The 24702-nt window shown below is 24.6% G+C and overlaps 1 protein-coding gene across 4 annotated transcripts; it reads right to left on the bottom strand.

Annotated features, from left to right (window-relative positions):
- Nucleotides 1–845: 845 nt before the first annotated feature.
- LOC103575854 (regulator of G-protein signaling loco) lies at nt 846–24357 on the bottom strand. Of its 4 annotated transcripts, XM_053737978.1 has the most exons (12): nt 21977–24357; nt 16518–16631; nt 16215–16439; nt 14895–15115; nt 13565–13802; nt 12227–12433; nt 10508–10781; nt 9451–9590; nt 9131–9368; nt 8029–8120; nt 7223–7853; nt 846–1063 (listed from the first exon to the last, which is right to left on the bottom strand). In XM_053737978.1, exons 1-12 carry the CDS (start codon nt 24104–24106, stop codon nt 1050–1052), a joined length of 4524 nt encoding a protein of 1507 aa, XP_053593953.1. In that variant the 5' UTR covers nt 24107–24357; the 3' UTR covers nt 846–1049. The 4 variants fall into 4 exon arrangements, with proteins under 4 accessions (XP_053593953.1, XP_008554044.1, XP_014297643.1 ...); XM_008555822.3 differs by lacking the exon at nt 846–1063 and having other exon boundaries at nt 6267–7853; XM_014442157.2 differs by lacking the exon at nt 846–1063 and having other exon boundaries at nt 6267–7853; nt 9137–9368.
- Between the last annotated feature and the right edge of the window lie 345 nt (nt 24358–24702).

The raw sequence follows: 24702 nt of genomic DNA, 5'->3' as shown, positions 1-24702 counted from the left end.
CGGCGAGTCATGACGATTCCCATAAAAAAAAAAAATATCCAGGAATACGTGCTGGCACAATAGCATCTATACACTGTGAAAAATTTCTATTAAATTTTACTATGGATGCATTGTAACACCGGACCATAAGAAAACTGGTACAAAATTTACAAGTGTCCCATAGTAAACGAATGCGCATAGGTCCCAATCGTGTCGTCTGCGCATACCGTTTACTATGGGACACTTGTAAATTTTGTACCAGTTTTCTTATGGTCCGGTGTTACAATGCATCCATAGTAAAATTTGTTGGAAATTTTTCACCGTGTGTGACAATACTAAAGTCATAAGCCGGATGTATACTATTTTACCAGGATATATATTTTTTCGCGAGGGTTTAATAACGAGTTGGTGGTAAGTGCCTACAAACGCAACTAAAAAATATTTTTTGCACGGCTGAAAACGTCACAATTTGAACGATTAGGAATCTTTATTACCCGCTGCTATATCTAATATTTTTAGCTGCCGACTATAGGCTAAAAATTTCCAGATAAATTTTATGAAAAATAGTTTTTAATTTTCAAACCCAATTTTTTTTAAATTACGTCCGATTATCAAGATAAAAAAATTTTAATAATTTGTTATTGCAAAAAATTCATAATGTATAATAAATATAATTAAAATTTCACTCACCTCTTCTGCATTTTGGAGTATCACTTTTCAATGACGACTTTTTAAAATCATGTACAATTTGAGTTACTGGCGATAATAATTTACTTGGCGAATTTTTACCATCCTCATTGTCAGCTTCAATTATCTTCCCTAGTACTTTAAGTTCGTGCACTTTTAATTTACTCATTATTTTTTATTTAACAAATTAACTTGTTAACAACTCACTTATTCACTACCGACTCTAATTTATTTTTATTATTATTTTTTAAATTCTCGTAGACGTATCGCGTTACGTTTTCAAGTCCAACGATAACTAAACTGACCGTTTTAATTTTAAAATAATAATACTTTGACTACTAAACCCGGTCATAAATTGATAAATTTAAATATACTGATGTTTTTTATTTTATCAAATCTGAAAGAAAAAGAAAAAAATGTTATTTAATATCTACGTACATAGATTTAATATTGCGTAATAAAAATAATAATAAATAGAAAATTTAATCAGCTGACTACGGAGTGAATTTAAAAAGAATTTTGTTGATATATAATATTATACTAGTGGGAAGTTATGAGATAAAAATAATAAATATAAAACGGTTTCATTCATATCAAAAACGATTAATATATATATACACATATATGTACTATAGAGATGTGCAAATAGTTTGAACTTACGAATTATTCGTATGGAATCAAATCGAATCAAATTTTCGAATTATTTAAAAATTTTTGAATAATTCAAATCTTAATAAATTATTCAAAAGTTTTCGAGTCATCCGTACGTTTTCAAATCACTCTTGAAAGACTTACGTTTGTGATATTTTTTCCAATATGTAATTCAGATTTTCGTCAAAGACAAATAAGAAAATAGAATTCAGATACGAATTTACAAGATAATTACTAATGGATACTCAACGCGATGAAAAAAAAAATAAATACTTGAATTAAGAGCTTTATAGTAAAAAACTTTTTTTGTGTTCGATTTGAATTTTAATATTTAGTTTCAACTTTAAGTATAAACTTTTTATTTGACTTGTGATAAATAAATAGATTATAAAAATATATTTAACAATAGTTCAAATTTTTTGAATTATTTCATTCAATAGAAATAATTTGTAAATCAAAATTATTCTCAAATTCCTGATACATATATATATATTTTTATACTCTATTTTCAAAGTTCTTTAATACTTTACCCAAAACTACTAATTTTCAAATTTTCTCTCATTTTACTTAAAAAAAAATTATATAAATATAGAAGGAATAATTTTTTGGTTCAAAAAATTTTTACTCGATCCAAAAATCTTTTCCTTACCCCGGTCTTTTTTTCATTATAAATCAAAATAAAAAAATTTTTTGGAGTAGAAAAGAATTTCTCGTCCTAAAAAAATTTTTTTTTTTTCAATTTATCATGCAAACTATTTTTTGCGCCAAAAACTCGTTCTTTCTCTCTACATATATTTTTGGCACGCGCGTTATTTTATAGTAACATTATGACCGTAATTATGTATCTATATATACATGTAATTATATGTAAACATTTAATTAGAATAAATATGTAGTTAAATACAAATAACACGTGTACACTAAATACTTAAAATACTGTGTTAAATAAATAAAAAAATATTTGAATACCACATTTCAAAAATACTTTTACTGATATACATACATGTATATATATGTAATACGTAATATATAACTGTGTAAATTTATGTTGAGATATCTTATTATGAATTGTATCACTAATACTATATAATTTTAAAGTATGTGAGGTTAATAGGACGATAAAATAAAACATGTGGCTGGATATATATATATAAATATATGTGTGGTCGATATATATGTGCGAAAGTTAACTAGAGAAAGAGAATAAACTGGGGATTGAGTGAGAAAGTGATAATAAATATGAGAGTTTAACAGACCATGAGGTCGAAAGTGAATCAGACAACGACCGTTGACAAACAATTTCCTGTCAATTTTATAATCTTTTAAATTACTTATACTTTATATTTTTATCATTATGTAATTTATCAATGTAAATATTTATAAATAATTAATATTGATAATTTTTTTTATTTTATTTATGTAATAATTAATCTACTAGTAGGAGATAATTTACTTGGGGAAAAAAATAAATAAATAATTTGAAAAATATCAAATTTTTATGGCTGAGTTAAATATTCAAATAATTTTATTAGATTTCATTTAAAATATTTTTTATTTTTATTTATAGAGAGCCACCAGAAGTCTGTGCTCCAATTTTTGGTTTTATGAATTTTTAATTTTTTTAATTTATGACAGAAAAAAAAATTATTCCTACAAAAAATATTTATTGTTGAAACCAGAAAATCATTTTTAGAAAATATTAAGTCACACGGAGCCCAAAAAACCTCAGGGAATTTTAAACTCGAAATATCTCAATAGATATCAAGTTTTTAAAAAAAGTATAAGATACCTTTTTTGTAGAAAATTTAAAGAGCTTTAAAAAAGGTGTCTTACAATTTTTTGAAAAACTCAATATTTATAGAGATATCAGCAAAAAACCAATTACTCAGGGAATTTTTAAATCAGAATTTCTAAATCTAATCCTTGTAATTTTAAACTCAAAATATCTCAATAGATATTCAGTTTTTCAAAAAAGTATAAAATACCTTTTTTGTAGAAAATTTAACGGGCGTCAAAAAATATGTCTTACAATTTTTTCGATAACTCAATATTTACAAAGATATTTGCAAAAAACTGATTATACCCACAGAATTTCAAATTCAAAATTTTTACAACTAAATCTGTCAACTTATAACTCAAAATATTTCACTAACTTCAGTTTTTTGAAAAATTACATAATACCGTTTTTGTAGATAATTTAAAGCCCCACAAAAAAGGTCTTGTGCAATTTTTTGAACAACTCAATATATTCATAGATATTTTAAAAAAACTACAATTTTGAAACCCGATGGAGAATTTTGAAATTAATTTACATTAAAACTTTTATTATAATAATTAATTAAAAAATGATATTTTAATATCCCATAAAACTAGTTTAAAAAAAGTTGCAGGTAATATAAACCATGAGATTAATACCCACGTCTTAAATTTCCAACCGTCTTATGGATATTTAACACGATCAATTTATCCATCACTCTCAATAATTTCCCTTCTATTCCTCTCATAATCTTTACCTACCGTACCTATACATCCTGATATTCATTACCTACTCAGTTTAAGCCCTTTTTAACCATCACAATTTTCCCGCCTTTTTTCCAGCTCATTCAGTTTTAGCTTCATCTCATTCTCTGCCTTAATCTCATGATCGAATTCCCATTAAAAATTTTTATCTCAACAATAAATAATAAAAATTTCCTATTTTATAAAATTTGATTTATATTTTTTCAAAATATTTTGCCCATAATTTTTTTAAATTTACAATAATTTTAAACAAATAAAATATTTTTCAAAAATATCGATAAGATTTTCCATCTCAATAGAAATTTATAAAATTTCCATCTTAAATTTTTAATTTAAAAATTTTATAAAAAAATAAATTTTTAAATTCATATAAAAAATTTTTCAAAATTTTTTTGTACATTTTTTTTTTTAATTTCCAATTTTAAAACTGATTAAAAAAAATTTTCAAAAAATTAAAAAAAAATTATTTATCTGTTTAAAAAAAAAATACTAAAAGCAGCAGACATCCTATTACTTTTTTATTTTTACAAAAAAAGTTGGTTGTTATGAAAAAAAATTTTTTGAAAATAACCGCACACAGATTTTCAAACTCTTCACATAAATTTTCAAAATATATTACTTGTCTACAAAAAAAAAAACTTTTTTTTACGTCCGATACTTCCAGTATCAAAAATAAAAAAAAAATAAATAAATAAATAAAATTTTAGGTTGTCTCATACTTTAACTATCAATATAATTATTATATACTGTCATATATTTATTTACATACATAACCAGGTGTATATAATACCTTTACCTTGAAATATTATATGAAATTCAAAATATATAAAACTTAATCCTCTACTAAACCATCAAGTACTAGGATCAAATTAACATTTCATATATTATTTTACATATATAACAGTTGTCATACGTTAGAAAATTATTATCACTATATATATATATATATATATATATTTTTTTTTTTTATATATATATAAAAATATATAAGACCACACACTAATAATTTTAATTAATTTTGATTAAAAAAATAAATTAATTAAAAAAAAAAAAAATCAGACATAATTCTAAAAAATTCTTTAGTTGTCTTCTCATTAATATTAATTATTATTTTTACTAATTAATTATATAATTACTTAAATAAACTTACCTCAGTTATGCAAAAGATGTGTGGATTTGATAAGATATATAATGAATGAAAGTAAAATAAAAAAAAATGGAAACAAAAAAACGTCTGATTGATATTAAGAATTAAATGGGCGGTTTTTAAACTGATGACCCGTGTGGTGATAAAAATATTTTACTAAATTATCATTTGTATGATAGGTTATTTTTAATTATTTTATTTATTCTATAGATTATTAATTTATTTATTGGTATGACCGAGTGATTTTATTAATTAAATAGTTTAAAATTAATTAGTTATTGATTTAATAATTAATTATGAGATTTTTAATGGTTGATTGACGAGTTTTGCGGTTGAGATGCAACACTTGAATGATTGTTTTTATTGTTGCTGCTTATTGGCGCTAGTGTTGCCGGATTATTTGAATTTTTATTGGTCGGGTCGATTACGCGGGAAAATAAATTATTTGAATTTTTTATGGTTATTGTTATTATTATTTAGAACTATTGTTAAGGGATTTGGTTTTTTATGATTAATTAGTTGATTAATTGATGAGTGAATACATTACTTATGATTTTAATTAAATTGCGAATTAATTTTAATAGTGAGTGATAAAAAATTTAAGTCAATTAGTGGAAATTTTTTATTTATGATCCGGAAGTTAGACGACAATCGAAATTTTCGTTTTTTTTTTTTTAAATCAATTAATAAAAAAAAAAAAAACTACAAATATGCACGTGTAGAAAATGAAAAAAAACTACAGGTGTAATTTTTTTAATATTTTTTTTTATAAGGTGTCGGTTTGAAAAAAATTCAAAAATTATTAGACGTAGGCTAACTTCAGGTCATAGTAATTTTTAATTTAATTGTTTAACTTGGTGATTAATTAATGATTTTATTGATTAATCACTTGATAAATTGTTAGGTATAAAAAAATATGAAGTAATTAATGATAAATATAATTTATTAATTACGCGGGAAAATTTTAATTATTGAAAAATTTTTTTTAAATAAATTTTAGTTGAGGTTATAAATTTTTGTAATAAAAAATAATTAATGATTATTTTAAAAGCAGAGTTTTGTTAATTATAAGTTTAAAAATGTAGATTTTGTAAAAATAAAAATTTATTTTTGATAAATAATATTTTTGTTATTGATATAAATTATTTAAAAAATGAATTATTGTAGTATAGTAATAATAACATTTATATGTATATATAAATATATATTTTAATATTTTTTATTAATTATTGTTATTATTTAATAATGTTATAAAATATAAATTAGTTTGTAATTTATTTAACAACGTAAAAGTATTGATGAGTAATGCTGTATACAAATACGTCAATGCAGACAATAGTTATGTAGAAAAAATAATTAATATTAATTAACTGATTGATAATTATTGGATGTTTTTATTTTACTGATTATTGCAAAGATGAAATTTAAATAAACATCATTTATATGTATAAGGAGGACTTTTTTCTATTGCGATAATTTATTATTTAAATGTACGCTCGAGGTTATTTTTGTGATTTAATAATTATTATGTATTTTTCAGGTTAGATTTTGGCGATAAATGGACATTAATAAGTTGAGATGTTACTTTCGTTGACGGCGTTATTTTTTTTTAAAAACGATTAAAAATTTTAAATTGATAATTTTCTCTTAAATTTGTTCAGCAGATTGCCGTTGATTAGTCAGGAGTTGTAAATAAATATATATCTAGATTTATTATCAGCGATGTGTTTTTTATTTAACGATTTTTAAATTTCGTTAGTAATTTTGTTTTATAATTTTTTAAAAATGATCTATATTTATTTATTAATTCAATCGTCAATAGACTTTGATGATATGTAAAAATTTGTGATAGAAATAAATATCACGGGCACTTTACAAATTAAATAAGAATATTTTTCACATGGTCCATAAAAAGATTGTGCGCCCGAAACGTCCGTCAGAGCAACTTGTTTCATATCCATAAACAAATTTAAAATGAGAAAGAATAAAAGTAAAGTAGTCGATTTTTTATTTAACAATAGACGATATATAGAACACTGTGTACCTACATACCCGTTTCTTTTTTATTCCCAACTCTACTAGTATAAATATTAATTATTTACCATCACAATCACAATTAAATTTCTCAACTTATTAATGAAAATTTTAAATAATCACTTGTGTAAAAAAAAAAATAAAATTTGTTCAGAAGACTCAAAATTTTTCTTAAAAAAAATTAAAAAATATTTTTATTCTCACATGAGTCACTGGTAATTGTCGTAGTTCTCGTATTATTTTTCATCGATAACAAATGATTTGTTTTAGCGGCGTTTGTTAATAAGCCTTTAGGTTTTGGCGGCAAAGGCGGTGGCTTTAATAATTTCGTTGGTGACGTCGATGGCGACTCCATTAATCCCGATGATGATGATGTAGATGACACTGACATTGACATTGACATTGATAACATCGACGTATTGCCAGTTGGTGAAGACTCAATACTTTTGCACGTCAACTTGCAATTACTGTTATCAATAATCGTCTTGTCAGCATCTTCAAGTGTCACGTCTAAATTCGTTAATGAATTGTCAAGATTTGTTGTTTTATTTGTACTGCTTTCCTGCATAGAATTTTTATATTGATCGGATACTGATAGAGACAACGACGACGATGATGGAGACTGGGGATAACTATTTATTGTACTTTTATTATTAATACGAGATTCACTTAATTTATTAACGCTATCTTTCAATAAGCTTGATGATGGATTTTGTTTTTTTTCATTTGATGACATGTCGTTGTAAAATTTTGTTGTGGGGTCGCAATTTGCTGATACCGTCAGACGCGCACGTCGTAATTTTTTTTCATCTTTACTTTTATTATTTTCTTTATCCTGGAATCAATAAAATTTTTTTTTTAATAAATTAATCATTTTTTACAATTACTTGTAAAAAAAAAATTTAATTTCGTAAAATTACTTGAAGTTTTAAAAAATATTTATAATTATTACAATAAAATTATTTAATATTTTTTTTTAGTTGTTTATTTTATTTAAATAAAAAATTTACCTTTAAAAAATCTGGAAGTTCAAAATTAATTTCAGTTCCTCTTTGATCTTCTAATCTTGATCTTTGCGCTCTTTTTAATCCTTCATACAATTCTGTAATAAAAAAAAATTACAATAATTTATTTAATAAGTAAATCAATAATCATAATTAATAGGGTGGTCATTAAAAATGAAATTTCTCAGACACTCTATAAAAAGCTTCTTTTTTAGTGAAGAAATACCTGGGGAATTTGGTTTTTTTTTTTTTTTTTTTTTTTTTTTTTTTTTTTTTTTTTTTTTTTTAAAGTAAAAAGAACACGTGCCTCGGACGATCAAAGTTCAGTTTTCGATACAATCAGTTTTTTGTAAATATCTCATTAAATATGCAGATTAGAGGAAAAAATCATAGGAACTATTTTGTAGGAAATTAAATTCTTGACAAAAAAGGTCATATTTATTTTTTTTATAAAGTGTATATTTATGAAGATATTTTAAAAAAAAACTTTTCATATCTTATCAATTGAGCATTTAAGGATTATGAATATTAAAAATAATTTTTTTTTCTTAAATATAGACTTCGTAACTCGTAACATATCAATCATTATGCTCGATATAGTTTATATATATTTAGAAAAATATTCAACACGTGTAATTCTTAAAACGCTCAATTCATAAGGTCTGAAAAGGTTTTTTAAAATATCTTCATAAATATACATTTTATAAAAAAAATAAATATGACCTTTTTTGTCAAGAATTTAATTTCCTACAAAATTGTTCTAATGATTTTTTCCTTTAATCTGCATATTTCATGAGATATTTTAAAAAAACCGCAATTGTATCGAAAAATGAGCTTCGATCGTCCTGAGGCACGTGTTCTTTTTTACTTAAAAAGAAAAACCCTAATTCCCCATGTATTTTTTCACTTAAAAAAGAGGCATTTTATGGAGCGCCTGGGAAAATTTAATTTTCAAAGACCATTCTAATAATTAATTTATTGCCTTAAGAATATTTTTTACTGTTTGATAAAAAGAATTTTAATAATAGATTTATTGAAAGAAGTCATTATTTATTTTTAAAAAAAGTAATTAGTAGCTTTAATAACTATTAGAATAAATAAAATTTACCATCACCATCAAATCGTCCAGGTAGTTGTAATTTAACCCCATTGCGCCATTTAGCAATTAAAGGTGCATGCGAACGAGTAGATTGAGCTGCGCTATCATCGCCAGTACAATCGGAATTACTTTTCTCACTTAAATTACTGCTCTTAGATTTAGATTTTTTCTTTCCCGATAATGCCAGATCACGGGAAAAAAATTTATTTGACAGAATTGAAGATCCCTCTGATCGTTGATCATCCGACTGAATAAAAAATTAATTTGTTCATTAATTAATTAGTTAATTAATTACTAGTTATAAAAAATTAATGAAGTATCAAATTTACCTTACAAGAACCTTCACTTTGATATTTATTAGCACTTTTACCGACTAATAATTCTTCGAATACTTTGTTTGTTATTTCGTCTAATGTCGTTTGTCCTTGCGGAATATTATCCTGACATCTTGGTACGTCTCGTTGGAAATCTAAATTTATTTTAAAATGATTATTAATAAATTTACTTGCTAAGTTATGTAAATATTAATTAATATTTTTTCTGTTGTAATAGCAAAGAAATTATGAACCGAGACAGTGGACTAGTTTGCAGGAAATTAGGAATCTTGATGAATTTTAATCTGATTCTTTGGTATGTATTTTTTTTTATTTCAAAAGGCTTGGGGTAAAATGGCCTGTATTTTATTTTTATTTGTAAGATAATTTAGAGCTGGTAATATTGATAATAATTATTGATTAATTAATTGAAGAGTTTTCAGTTGTAATGGCGGAGAGTAGGCAAATTTTATGATTTTTTTTTATTAAAAAAAAACAACGAACAATTGTTTTTACTTTATTGTTGATGCTATTTAAACATTAATTTAGGGGATAATGATTTTGAAAATAATAATAAGTATAGGAGATAACCAGGCACTGAGTAGACAGCCCTAAATTTTTTATACTCCAAATTCCCATGGTAACTTTTCTTGTAATAATTTTTAAAAAATAATTTTAATCATCAAAGTTATCGTTACGACAGGAGCTTAATTATTTAAAAATTCCCGCGTAAAAACAAAATGTTATTAAAAAAAAAATTTTTACTTCGACGATTTTTTTTTTCGAAAACGCATAAAAAGTATTAAGTATCCCGATTATTATAATTCCAGTCAGCAGAAATTAATGACAAAAAAAATGAGAGCTCATTTATCTAAACCGCTTAATTAATTTTTTAGTTATCGTATAAATTTATTCAAAAAATTATCTTTAAAAAAAACCGCGTTTAGTTTCTTCAATTCGTACTCTAGTTTGATTATCAACCATCTTATCAATCTAAATATTTATTGAAAATTTTCGTCGCTTATTTAATTCTGAGTAGATAAATTTTTTTTATCAATACTAAAATATTTACCTTCATTGTTTGAAGTAAGAACAAGTCTCGCGGGTGCATTGATAGCAGGAATATCTAGTGATATCGGATGTCCATCACCCCATATCGTTATTAATTCTAATTTAAAACCATATTTATTTAATAATGGCCTCAATACTTCTTTTAACGTACGTCCTCTATGTGCGACGACAGTTATAATACGTCGTGATGGCAAATCAACTTTTAATACTTTTGCGGGTACTACTTCAACTTCTTGGCCTGCTAATACCGATGACGAGTACTTTAGATTCATCAACTGTAATGTCATTTAAATTATTATTATTGATATTACACTTGAAGTAATTAGACGTAGATAAGCAATGTGTCACCCCATAAAAAATTGATTTTTAATATTTTTGCACGAGATTCCTTAGTAACTAAAAAATTTTATTTGAGTAGTTCAGTGGGAAAAATTTTTTTTAAATTATAAAATAAAATAATTGTCGACGAATAAATTATCTGGGATAAAATTTTTTGTAAAATCGAGTCAAGTAGCGGGAGTTTAAATACTAGATTGCAAAGGGCCAGTCATTAACTATAATTAAAATTCAAGTAATTTGCTACGTTATTGCAACAAATAATAAATAAACTTTTCTTATCACAAGTTTATAATTTTTTTTTAATTAACTTTTTACGTTACAATATTTCTGCTGTAATTATTTTAGCAGTACAGTGTCAAGTTACTTGAGATTAATTGGATTTAATAGACAAGTATGATTAGTAATTTTGAAAAACCGAGTCAAGTCTCATGAAACTTTTTTTAAAATTAGATCGGCTATTTTATATTTCGTAATACTAAATTTTGCTTCATTTTTTATGGATCTGCTTATTTTGGATCCTCAAACTATTATATTTTTTTTGAACATTTATTAATAAAAGCACATGGGAACAATCTGCGCTCGAATAATTTCGATAAATTTTATTAAAAATAGATTTCATTTTTCAAAACCAATTTTTTTAAAATGTCTATGGTAGTTATCATATTATTGCTTATCTACGTCCAATAATAAATCATAAGAATTTAAAAAATATACTATAGTTCATTAGTAAATAATGCGTGCGTGCGTTTTAATTAAAAAAAAAAAAATTACAGTCCTTTAAGTTATTTACTATTAAAGCCATACACATGCAATGACAGCGTGCTAATTATTATTAATTACACTGTAATTATTTAAATTAAAATTTAAAAAATAATATTTATATTTTTTTTTCAGAGTACACTTGAAAATTCTCTAACTCGGACTAAATTAAATAATGGCGCGAAAATATAAAATTTCAAAAATTATATAGTTTAATTAACTTGTAAAATTTTAGAAATTAATTAAATTTTTTTTTATCTCTAGTGAGATTTAAATTCAAATATTTTAAATTTAAATATTTTCGCGCCATTATTATATTTAGTTTAAACTAAAGCTAGAAAATTTTTAAATTCTCTTACATTAAAATTGATACGAAATATTTTGAATTTCTCATACTAAATAATTTATTTTTAAAAAAATATATGAGACATTTTAGATAAAAATATCGAGATAAATTTAATTTCTTAATTGCACTGCTGATTTTAATTCGCTAAAATTAAATCAAAGTTTAGAATTTAAAAAATTTTTAAATTCACTGATAAATAAATTAAAAATAAGTGCGGAGGTGAATGATTGTTATTTATTCTAAGTGCTGATGTTTATTATTTTTAATTAAACTGACCTCGTCGGTGGCTAGTATGAGAACATCATAATTCAAATATTTCAAAGCTCGTTTATCTAGTAGACGTGTTATCACATCTTTAATAGTCTCTGTTTGACTTGTAGGTACTACTGTTGTAGATCCATCAGGTAATATCACACGACATAATCCCGTACACTTGCTATGTACGTCTTTTTTATCATTTTGTCCATCGTATGATGCAACGGACTATAATTATTATTAATAGTAAAACAAAATAGCAACAAACAAAATTTTTAAATAAAACAAAAAAAAATTACACACAAAAATCATTCGCTTATTTATTATCAATTAAAATAAAATGTATATTTGGGTAAATCGGAATTTTTTTTTTTTTTAGCTACAAATTGTTATTTAAAAAAAAAACAATTTAGTATCTTGAGTCGTCCCATTAATATTCAAAATTAATAATGAATTTTAATTTCTGATTCGAAGATAATTTTTTCCACAAGATATTTTTCAAAAATAAAAATTTTTTTCATTAACAATTAATAGATTTTTATTAATAATTTGAAAATGGTCGTATATAAAATATAAAAAATTCTTTGCTTTAATTCAAAAAATTTAAAGCCTCTTGTAATCGAAGTTAGAGAACTTCCACTGCCTCATGTTCATTTTTTTTCATTTTTTAAAAATCATAAAGTAAAAATCAGGTCTATTTGGATAAATTCAAAATTTTGTGTTAAAAAAAAAATATCTGCCCTTAAAATAAATATTTTTACTCCTTATCAATTAGAAATTATTATTGGGACACTAAAACATAAATTTTTATTTTCTTGCAAAAAATATTTTTTTTTCGACCCACTCATATATATTTTATTTCAATTAATAACATGATTATTTTTAACATAAGGAAACCGCCATTATATTTACGAACTTATTTTTTTTTACATTTATATTTAAAATACTCAGTATATATTTTTACTACATATCAAATAACATTCACGCGGCTATATTAAAAAAATAAAAAAAAAAAAAATAAAGTTTATTTCAGTCTTTGAATTGCCAACTAAATCATAAAGATTTAAAATAAATTTTAAATAATCGTAAATAAATTTTTTTAAGATCTTCCATTTAAAATTAACAGCTTCAAATTTTTTTTGCCTTCAGCTATAATATTACAGTATCAAATTCTCATATTAAATGTATAAAAACTTGAAAAAAAAGTTAGCATTTAAATTTTAATGAAATATTTAAAATTTTTATAAAAATAGCGGTTTCCGTTAAAAAAAAAATATGATTACATACATTAATAATCTCTCAATAGCAAAATGCCAAAACAAAAAAATTAGTTAATAATAAATAAATAATTACACTTACATGTTTACTAAATGATTGACGTAACGCTAAATCCCACGATGCTAATGAAGACCGGCTACTTGATATCGATATATTGTCATCATTATTGTTGTAATTACTGTTGTTGTTATTATTATTGTTATTACTAGTATTATTGCCGTCATTATCACGTTTTATTGATGAAAAACTTTTGTACATCGGTTCAACGCGCGTTGGTATTTTATTGTACTCACTCTCTCCTCTGTCTTTTGATTTAGACCTTAATAAATAAACATTTTTTTAATATATATTCACAATATATGCAATAATAAATAATTATTTTTTAAATCTATACGTCCACTGTTAAAAATTTTGCTCGATTTTAAAAGAAAATTGTAAGAAAAATTTATAAATTTTTCGAGAATATCGATTTGTTGATAATTTAAAAAATTAAAGCAAAATTTTAAATGAAAATATGAAGTGACTATTTAAAAATATATCATCTATGTGATATTTGAATCGTTTATTTGAAAAACCCCATAAGTCATGTTTTTTCGAAATTGGGTTTTTTGCATCTTTGGGTTCTTTGGATGTCCCCCCCATAGAAATGATTAAAAATATCCATCAAATCAGTGTTTAAAAAACAACGAGGTGACAGAAACTTCATTTTATTGAAAAACCCCATAAGTCAATGACTTATGGGGTTTTTCAAATAAACATATGCAGTTTTAGTTCTATAGAAATAATTTTTTCTTTTTTATTTAAAATTCGCGCTTTTTTTGGAAAAAAAAAATAATATGACTAATTAAAATACTTAAATTAATTATTATTTTTTGTAATTTCTGAGTTTCAGAGTTTATATATATATTATACATTTCATTTTATCAGTCTAATAAATTATTTGAGCGGAAAAAATAAAGAAAACAATGATTTTATAACTTTTTCTTCCGTGTGGTTGAGAAACCCCATAAGTCAATCAACTTTAAATAATTTTTTTAAGTAGTTTCAATTAAAAAATTGAATTTTTCTTGTTTGAATATTTTTCAGAGACGCTAACATTATTCTCCTCAATTATTTATTTATTATTTCAATGGCAAGTTTTTCCAGAAAAATGTTTTTTGTGTTTCCTGAAAAATTTTGTTTTCTTGACTTATGGGGTTTTTCAAATAAACGATTCAATTGATTGAGTGAGACAAGAAACAAAATATTCAATCACTTTTCGTCGAAATAACGTCTATGTTAATTGACACTTTTTTAATCTACGTTCATATATTGTAATTTTAAATTTTTATACTGATTCTAATTTTAATTAATTTGCTTTAATATTTAAAGAAAATTTTTAACAGTAAGTTGAAAATAAAAAAAATGATACCTATTTTTACGATTCCAAGGTAATATAGATTTTCTACGTCTGTCTTCAGCATCTGAATGACTTTTTTTTAATTTAACACTTGGTGAATTAGTAAGAGCTAAATCACAGTCTTCTGTACTTACAACACTACTACCAGTCTCTAAACAATTACGATACAAATCAGATCGTAAAAAACGTGGATAACTATCAAATTTCATCAAATTAAAAACTTGTTTTTGTGCCTATTTTTTAATCAAACAAAACAAAATAAAAATACATAAATGAAGTAAATGATAATAAATCATATGATAACTAATTATTAAGGCTACAGTTTAATAAATTTAATGAAAATGTCCGTGAGTTAAATGAACTAATTTCTTATTTATTTTTCTATGTTTCTATTTATGAAGTGTATGTACATTTTTCTTGTTAAAATTAATATCAAGAGTTGATTTGTAGAAATAAAAAATTATAAAATTAAAAAAACAATTTTTACTCCAAAATTAATTAGTAAAATTTTTTTTTAATTTTGAAAAAATTTCTACCCCATACAAATAGCAAAACAAAATTATTTTTTAAGATTTTACTTTACACTTTATTTATTTCTGTTGTTTTTTGAATGAAAGTAGACAATATTGAACCCTTTATTAACTTTTTAAAATACTAATTTTGACTTTTTTTAGTTACGATAATTATTATTTTATTAATTAAAAATTTTAATTGTTTTATAATTTAAAATTTAAAAATTTCCTTTGTCAAATTTTGAAACGACAAAATAAAAAAAGTTACTGTCAATAAAAAAATAATTAGAAAACCATAAAAACTTTTAGAATCAATATTTAAAAAACCGAACCCTGGGTAAAAAATTTAATACATTATTCGAATTTTTTTTACTGAAGAAAATAATCAAGTTTTTTTTTATTTACAAAATTTAGATAAAGAAATTTATAATTTTTTACTCCGTCATTCAGCAGTCCAGTAAAAAATTTTATCAATTACAACTTATGGACAAAAAAAAATCATCTTATTAAGCTGTCAAAAACTTTCGTTATATTTATCCATCTGTAGCCTTTATAATTAAATAATTTTTTAAAATATTCTCAAATGAAACAGAAATATAAAAAAATAATATTAAATTATTAAAAAAATAACTTTTAAAATTTAATATAAATTCCATTGCTTATACATTTGATCATTTATAATGCAATGAAAAAAATATAATCATTTGATTCTAATAGAATAATAATTATCAAACGATTTAAAATAATGACTAATATTTTATTGCGTAATGAGAAATAATAAGAAAAATTAGTTACTATTTGTCATAAAAATTATTATTACCTGTAGGAAAAGATCTGCAGGAGCGTAATTAATTAATTCTTGTGTTATTTGTCCAGCTGCATGACTATCAACATTAACTGGCTCGGCGGCTGTCGTTGATAGATGACGTTGATAAATTTTCCATGCTAATGCACGTCTATTTGTAATATCTTCTGTATTGCGGTATCGCTCACAAGCTGCCCAAAAATATATATTTTCATGGCTGAATTCTTTTTTTAAAAATTCCTGTTTTTAAATAAATAAATAAATTAATTAATTAATTAATGATAAGAAGTTATTGGTAATATTGTTTAATTAACTTACAGCAAAAGTTTGTAAGCCAACAGGATCTTTTAATAATTTTTCAAAACCTGATGCCCATGTATGTACACCATAATTATTATCTTCTTTATCACATGAATCTGTACTTCCATATTGCTGGAAAAAAAAGTATGAAATGTGAAAATATGTAGCAGAAAAAAATTATTTTATTTTTTATGAATAATATAAAAAATATAAAAATTTTGTAAGTCTTTTTGTAATTTAAATTTTTTATATATTTTTTTCATATCCTGGAATTTTTTTAAAAATTAAAACTAAAGGACTTTTTTTTATCCTTTGAATTAAAAAAAAAATACTCAAAAATGGATATCACTTTTTTGTCTTTCATACTCGAGGTTAACGACCTTTGGTCATTTTTTTACGCTGTGGTCAAAATGTCATCGTATGATACATCATTTTACAGAAGTGTGTCATTTAAGATGTAAATTTTAATTCATTTTTAAATTTTCTTTAATTATCATTAATATGATTAATAATTGTGATGTGTTTTGGTGTTGGTGTAAAATCTCTATGGAATCTCAAATTACTGTCAGCGTATTTTCAAAATCATTTAAAATTTGGCTCGGCCGGGATTCGAACCCAGATCTCCGGCGTGCGAGTCCTAATTTCAATCTATCAGTCCGATGTCTCCTAAAAATTGTATAATTTGTAATATATATTTTTAAAAGATATCTTTAGCCTTCGTTAATTTTTGTTTCTCTGCTTCGGAAAAATTATAAATTGCACAGTAATTTTTAGTTGCTTAATACTTGATACTATTCTATTAATCTAATTTATACAAATTACTATACAGACAGTTACTTTTGCATATTGTATGAAATTTAATACATAAATGTATACTTTTAAAATTTTTTCATAATAAAAATCATTGAATCATATAATTAGATATATTACTCATTATTTAAAAATAATTACATAAAATTTTAATTAAGATTGCTATTGTATCAATAAAGAATACTAATGAAATAATAATAAAAATTTTCAAAATAAACTTAATGTGTAGATTTTCATTCAATAATTTTTATCATATATTTGGTAATAAATAATGATTCTGCGCGTTATGGAACCCGGATAAAATAGGGTAGAAGTAGCATTTGTGGCCACTGTTCCATTTTTGGACATTTAATACTTTATTTTAATTAATGAAAACGTTTTAAAACAAAAAATTCCATTGAAAGAGTGTGATAAAAGTATCTTCGAACACATAAAAAATTAATTCTGTCATTACGTATTTTACAAATTATTTTAAGTGGCCAAAACTGGCCCTAAAGTGGCCAAAAACGGTACTTGTACCCTATCCCAAAATATAAAAATTATAAAAAAAAAAGAATTTTCCAAAAAATGCAGAATATTTTGTCCAGGGATATTTTGTTTAGGGATCAAGACACTTAATGTCTAAATAATAAAATTAATGCATTTATCTATTTACATCAATATTTTATACACAAAAAAAAATGAAGTATATAAATTATATAAAGTAGTAATTAGTGATCAGTAAATACTGACATTCTAAATTATAATTCTTTAATTTATAATTAAAACGTAAATAACTTGTGTAAAAAAAAATTCTTGAAAAAAAGTTAAAAAAGTGTTCACTATTTTAAACATTAGAATATGACACGACACAATGACGAACCTTTTTTAAACTATTTTAAAACTTCTGACAATACACAGAAAATAACAATTGAATTAGTACTACAAATTAACAGTTTTGTGCAAAATACGTTCAGGAACAACTAATTTTGAACCATTATATTTATTGATTTTTTTCTTGAATTTATAAAGTTTAAAAAACGATCAAAAAAAGTTCGTCGTTGTGTCACGTTTTGGAGTTTAGAACAGTCAACACATTTTTACCCTTTTTTTTACATGGGAATTGTAGAATAAATGTTTAAATTTATTGTCTATACAAAAAAAATTAATATTTGAATTTTAAAAATCGTAATTTAAACATTCAAAATTATTACACATATTATAAAATTTATTGTTTGTAATCTTAAAATTTTCTATTTTGATACTCAGGTTACGATTTGTAATTTCAAACTCTAATTTTTCAATTTATTTTTTTCTGTACTAAAAATAATTAAAATAATAATAAATTTTAAAAACTCATTTTCTCCGTAAAAATAATAACAAATAATTATTTATTAATTACTACAATTATTCAAAAAAATTGAATTAAAAAGTGAAATTACATTTACACATTTAAAATTCAAAAAAATTAATGTTAATAATTTAAAATAAATGAATTTTATTAAATAAAAATAACAATTATTTAAATGATAATTTGAAATTCGAATAATTCTATCACGTATTCCAATCATATACTGTCAATTAATTAAATAAATTAACTTCAAATTAAATCCATGACTCACCGGAAGTTAATGTTTTAAATAAAATAAATATAACTCTATGTAAAAACAATTAGCATGCCAATGAGTTTAAAATTAATAGAATTAAAATAAAAAATTACCGAAATTTCAACGAAGAACATAATTTTTGTTTTTTTTTTTAACACAAATTTTATTATTTAAATAAAAAAAAAATTCAACCACAGTAAAATATCGTTTTAAAAATCCAACTTTAAGTTCACATATATTTTATTTTTTAAAAAATATATTTCTTCACCACAAATTAAACCACAAACAATGGACTCTTATTCACCAGGTGAAACGAACCGAAACATTGTCTCACGACTAAAGAAATCCCGTTTTATTTTTTCATTTTTTTTTATCCTACCCAACATTGTAAATATATATGCTACCAACTTTTAAATAAAAATAAATAATATACAAAAATAAATAAATAAATAAATAAAAAAGTCTCAATTTTTTCTTTAAAATAATTTTTTTAAATTTTTCTGAGAATAAAAAATAAATAAATTATATAAATATGTATAATTAAAATTTATATAACTAATATGTAGGGTCAAATAGGGCATTAAATTTGCTCAATGACTTTAATTGTAACACTTTAAATCTATTTATAGTAAAAACAATTTTTTTTTTATATAAAAAAATTTAATTACAATTTAATTTAAAAAATTCATTTTTTTTTTTTTTTGTTAAATAATTTAAACAAAATACTTGCAATATAAGTACATACTGACTTGATGTAAAATTCCATGTTTATATAGTGAAAGTTTTAATCCATAATACGGAAATCCCATGTGTAAATAATTTAAACAACCGATAGCACACAACATTCAAATTATTTAAAATTTAACTCAAAATTATTTAAATAAATAATTTTTAAAATTTCAAAAATTCAACACTTTGAATATAAATTTTAATTGCCACATTAAAATTTATAATTAAAAAAAGATATTAAAAAATTTCTATAGAAAAACATTTATATGAAAACAAAAATATATATAAGAACACTTATTAATTTGTAGTGACTTTTTTTAAAGCTATGATATGACCGATTTTTGTCTAGTAATTTATAGTGTGTATTAATAAATTAATGAATAATTAAATGAATAGATAAATTATTTATTAGTTAAATAAACTAATAAATAACAATAATTTAAAAATATATGGGCGCCGCCCAGAGTGACAAGATTACTCTAAACGTGCGCTTGACAGCGTGCACACAAAACTACTACTACCGACACGTCATGCTATACTTCTTTGTATTATATATTATAAAATAATATTAGTATTATACTTCTTTTATTATATATATATGTATGTATATATACTTACATATGTGAGAGTGTAAAATCTATTTAAAATTTGTAGTATGTGTGTATGAAATTCTCCCACTTCTTCATATAAATATATATATGTATGTATGAATGTATGTACGTGTATAAATATATGTTAGTCATAAAAGAATATATATAAGGAATTCATGAACTTTTTAGAATGAATTTATATAAATGTGTGCGTGACTTCATTCTCATTCTTTGAATGTATGAATTTTATGAATGTATGTGGATGTGTATATATGTGGATATATATGTATGTGTGTTTATAAAGGTATATAAATGTATGAATATGGAGCATTTACATTCTCTTATATAGTAATATGTGATCTAAAAGCCCTAACAGGAAATTATGGCGTCCTCAATAGACGGAAAGAGTAAAAAAGTGCAGTAGTATATTTATTATATTATACTTTATTTATATATTTTTTAATAACATTTACTTTGTTATAAATTTTTATTGATTTTTAAGGATTTTTGTGAAGGACATTTAAAAAAGTTATTAATTTTTAATAGACTATCGATTTGTTGATGATTTTAAAAATTGGAGAGTGATTTTTAGTGAAAATACAAGGTGACTATTTAAAAATATATATATATATATATATATATATATATAAATTCTGTATGTATAAAATTTTCAAAATACAGTACTAACTTTTTTTTTAAAACCGTAATTAAAAACTAATTATGCATAAAAATAAATAATTTTGAATTCAAATTCAAATTTAAAAAATTACTATAAGCTTTAAAATTCAAATTAAATGACTTATGGACAATAAAAAAGCAATTATTTAAATCAAATAGAATGATTTTAATTTTCCAGACATATTTCACTTGGAAATTTAAAGATATGTAAAAAAAAAAAGTATGTAGATAAGTTAATTTATAATGAATATGTATGCCTAATTTTACTTGTTAATAATTTACAGTAATTTGTTCTAAATTTGAATAAAAATTTTTAATATATTTTAATTTATAAACTATGGAGAATTTTTACGATATTTTGTTTTTTAAAATAAGCGACGAAAATTTCCAATAAATATTTAGATTGATAAGATGGGAGTTGATAATCAAACTAGAGTACGAATTGAAGAAACTAAACGCGGTTTTTTTTAAAGATAATTTTTTGAATAAATTTATACGATAACTAAAAAATTAATTAAGCGGTTTAGATAAATGAGCTCTCATTTTTTTTGTCATTAATTTCTGCTGACTGGAATTATAATAATCGGGATACTTAATATTTTTTATGCGTTTTCGAAAATAAAAAATCGTCGAAGTAAAAATTTTTTTTTTAATAACATTTTGTTTTTACGCGGGAATTTTTAAATAATTAAGCTCCTGACGTAACGATAACTTTGCTGATTAAAATTATTTTTTTAAAAATTATTACAAGAAAAGTTACCATGGGAGTTTGGAGTATAAAAAATTTAGGGCTGTCTACTCAGTGCCTGTTTATCTCCTATACTTATTATTATTTTCAAAATCATTATCCCCCAAATTAATGTTTAAATAGCATCAACAATAAAGTAAAAACAATTGTTCGTTGTTTTTTTTTAATAAAAAAAAAATCATAAAATTTGCCTACTCTCCGCCATTACAACTGAAAACTCTTCAATTAATTAATCAATAATTACTATCAATATTACCAGCTCTAAATTATCTTACAAATAAAAATAAAATACAGGCCATCTTACCCCAAGCCTTTTGAAATAAAAAAAATACATACCAAAGAATCAGATTGAAATTCATCAAGATTCCTAATTTCCTGCAAACTAGTCCACTGTCTCGCTTCGTAACTTTTCCCCGCAAACGAATTCAATAACGCAGTAAATTGTTCATCATCCCCCTTAAGATTTTCCAAACTATGCACCAAGGATTTCGCAACATTAAATACCTTAGGGCTCAATTTATTGCACATTTCACTGTTTCTCGCCCTCGAATCATCACAAGAAAAATCCTCACTAGGTTCACCCATCGTAAAAATTTCACTGCAGCAACTGCCGTCAGCAACCGGAAATTCCATCTCCGAACGTTGAATGCCAGCAATAGTCCTCGAGAAAGACGAAGTACCAACTGACTGTTTAGCAGCAGATGTTTTAACGCAGGTGTTACCCTCTCCACATTTCTCCCTTTGCCCATCGAATATATTTCGCCCCTCATACAACCCGATTCCATCAATTCCCTTGCAACCTAGTTCTGGTTCCGTTCGTCTAATCCACGGTCCATCATCATCATCATCATCATCATCATTATCATCATTACTTTTAGCCCCACTTTCACCCCCAGCTCCAACCCCAACCCCAGTCCCGCTGCCTCCAGCCCTCAGCGCAATTCTTACAGGAAATGGCTGCCTAAAAATATCGCCGTTTCTCTCCCCCTGATTGCCAGCGTAATCATCCCTGAATCCAATCCCCGAGTCGCTGTTACTCGAGTGTGCAGTAGAACTGCTGACATTACTTGGCTGCGGTGATACAGCATCCAATTGTCTCCTAACATCCCCATAAGCACCCCCATTTTCATCATTACTCCCATCAACGATATAAAGGGTTTGTATGGCCCCAATCAGTCCCATGCAACTGTCCGGGAACTCCTGACAAACCATAGAGTCGGTTGTCTTCGTGCATGTGAACCCAAAGATATTCGACGTGTTGACATGCAGGGAATGATCAATCAACCTGTTGAATATCATGAATACATGGCATGAATTAGACACGATTCCGTCCCTGTCGCCCGTAGATTTAGTCAGTATTCCGAAGTACTGTTTGTCTGTATCGGAAAACGCATTGCAAAATATAATGCGATAGGAAGGATACTCGGCGATTATTTTGTTATCAGCATTCGTTAATTTAATATTGGTAACATGAATCGTCAGTAAGACCGTTATCGGATTACGTTTTTCTTGTTTCAATCTTTTGATACATTTTTTCAACACTTGCATCATCATACTAGAGTGCAATTGGTTCGGAATATCTATTGTTCCAAGATAACCTACAACTGTACGGTGAACTATTTTCTCAGTTTCACGTTTGTTTAACGGGGGTGGTGCTAACGCCAGTGAACAAGGCAACGAACAAGACGCTAACCCTAAATTGTTATCGCAGATACTGTTTTTCAAATTTAAATAACGATGGCAGCTGCCATTTTTACTGCACTGCATTTTTAATTGCGGGGGTGGAGGTGGGGGAAGACGGACTGTTGATGTTCCTGTTATTGTTGTTCCTGTTGACGTTGTCGTTGTTTCTGTTCCCGGGGTCTGGGCAGAGTCGAAGGGCAATTCAAACATGGCGCCAGTTTTCAAATCATTGACAACCTTATCGACAGTGCATTTGAACTTTTCATTGTTCGGGTTGGGAGAAACGCTGGTGGCAGCATTGTTATGGTTGCTATTGTTGTTGTTATGGTTGTGGGTATGGGTATGGCTGTGGTTCGGGTTGTAATTATGATTATGATTATGATTATTATGACTATGATTGTGATTATTGTTACTAGTGCTATTACTAGTACGGGTTTTATGAGAATATTTAGGTTTTGTACGGGCAGTAAGATGTCCTTCTTCATCTGATGAATCAGAATAATAATTTTCGGCAATTTGTAATCGTAATATACCTTTTGAATTACCTATTAATTTAACGACATCATCGTGAGGTGATTTTGCGACATTGTAACCATTGACAGCAACTAAATAATCACCAGCACGTAGACCTGATTGTTCGGCTGGTGATCCTGTTACGATGCAACTTAAAATACATGGCTGCTGACCGGATATTGTGAAACCATAACCTTTTGTACCCCGAAATAATTCAACGGCACGGACACCATAATTTATACGTTTTTTTTTACGGCGGTTGTGATGCATTTTTTTTTTTTACACAAGTCACTGGAAAATCACCATATGTAATACTGGCACTGCACACTTATGGTTTAATACTTTGTGTAGTTAAAATTTTTTTTTTTTTTTTTTTGGAAATTTAGTTTTTTGTGTATTTGTTTGGAGGTTACTGGAATTGGGTTGATGCACTTGATTTTCTATTGTGAAAAAAAAAATAAAACTTGCTATGGGGTGGGAGTTGTTGATGGTAATGATGGTAGTGGTGGTGGTGATGACGCAGGTGATGGTAACCTATGGGGTTTTGTGGAGCTGACATCTGGCGGGAAATATTTTAAACTTGTTGAGAACATTTTTGTTTTTATATACAGGCAGAGACATCTGGGAATTTATTTTTAAAAGAATTAAGAGCTGAGGACATCTGACAGATGGAAAACGGAAGATTTTATGATACTGAAGTTAGCCGACGTCTAATAATTTTTGTTTTTTTTTTAAACGATAAATTATTTTTAAAAAAATGATACTCAAGTTAGCCGACGTCTAATAATTTTTGAAAATTTTTTGAAATGATACATCATGAAAAAAAATATTTGTAAAAGTTGCACTTGTAGTTTTTTAAATTTTCT

The sequence above is a fragment of the Microplitis demolitor genome, chromosome 4 (assembly GCF_026212275.2).
Source record: "Microplitis demolitor isolate Queensland-Clemson2020A chromosome 4, iyMicDemo2.1a, whole genome shotgun sequence".
Taxonomy (NCBI): Eukaryota; Metazoa; Arthropoda; class Insecta; order Hymenoptera; family Braconidae; genus Microplitis; species Microplitis demolitor.
Note: the sequence above shows the minus strand (reverse complement) of the source record. Positions and strands in the feature narration are given on the sequence as shown.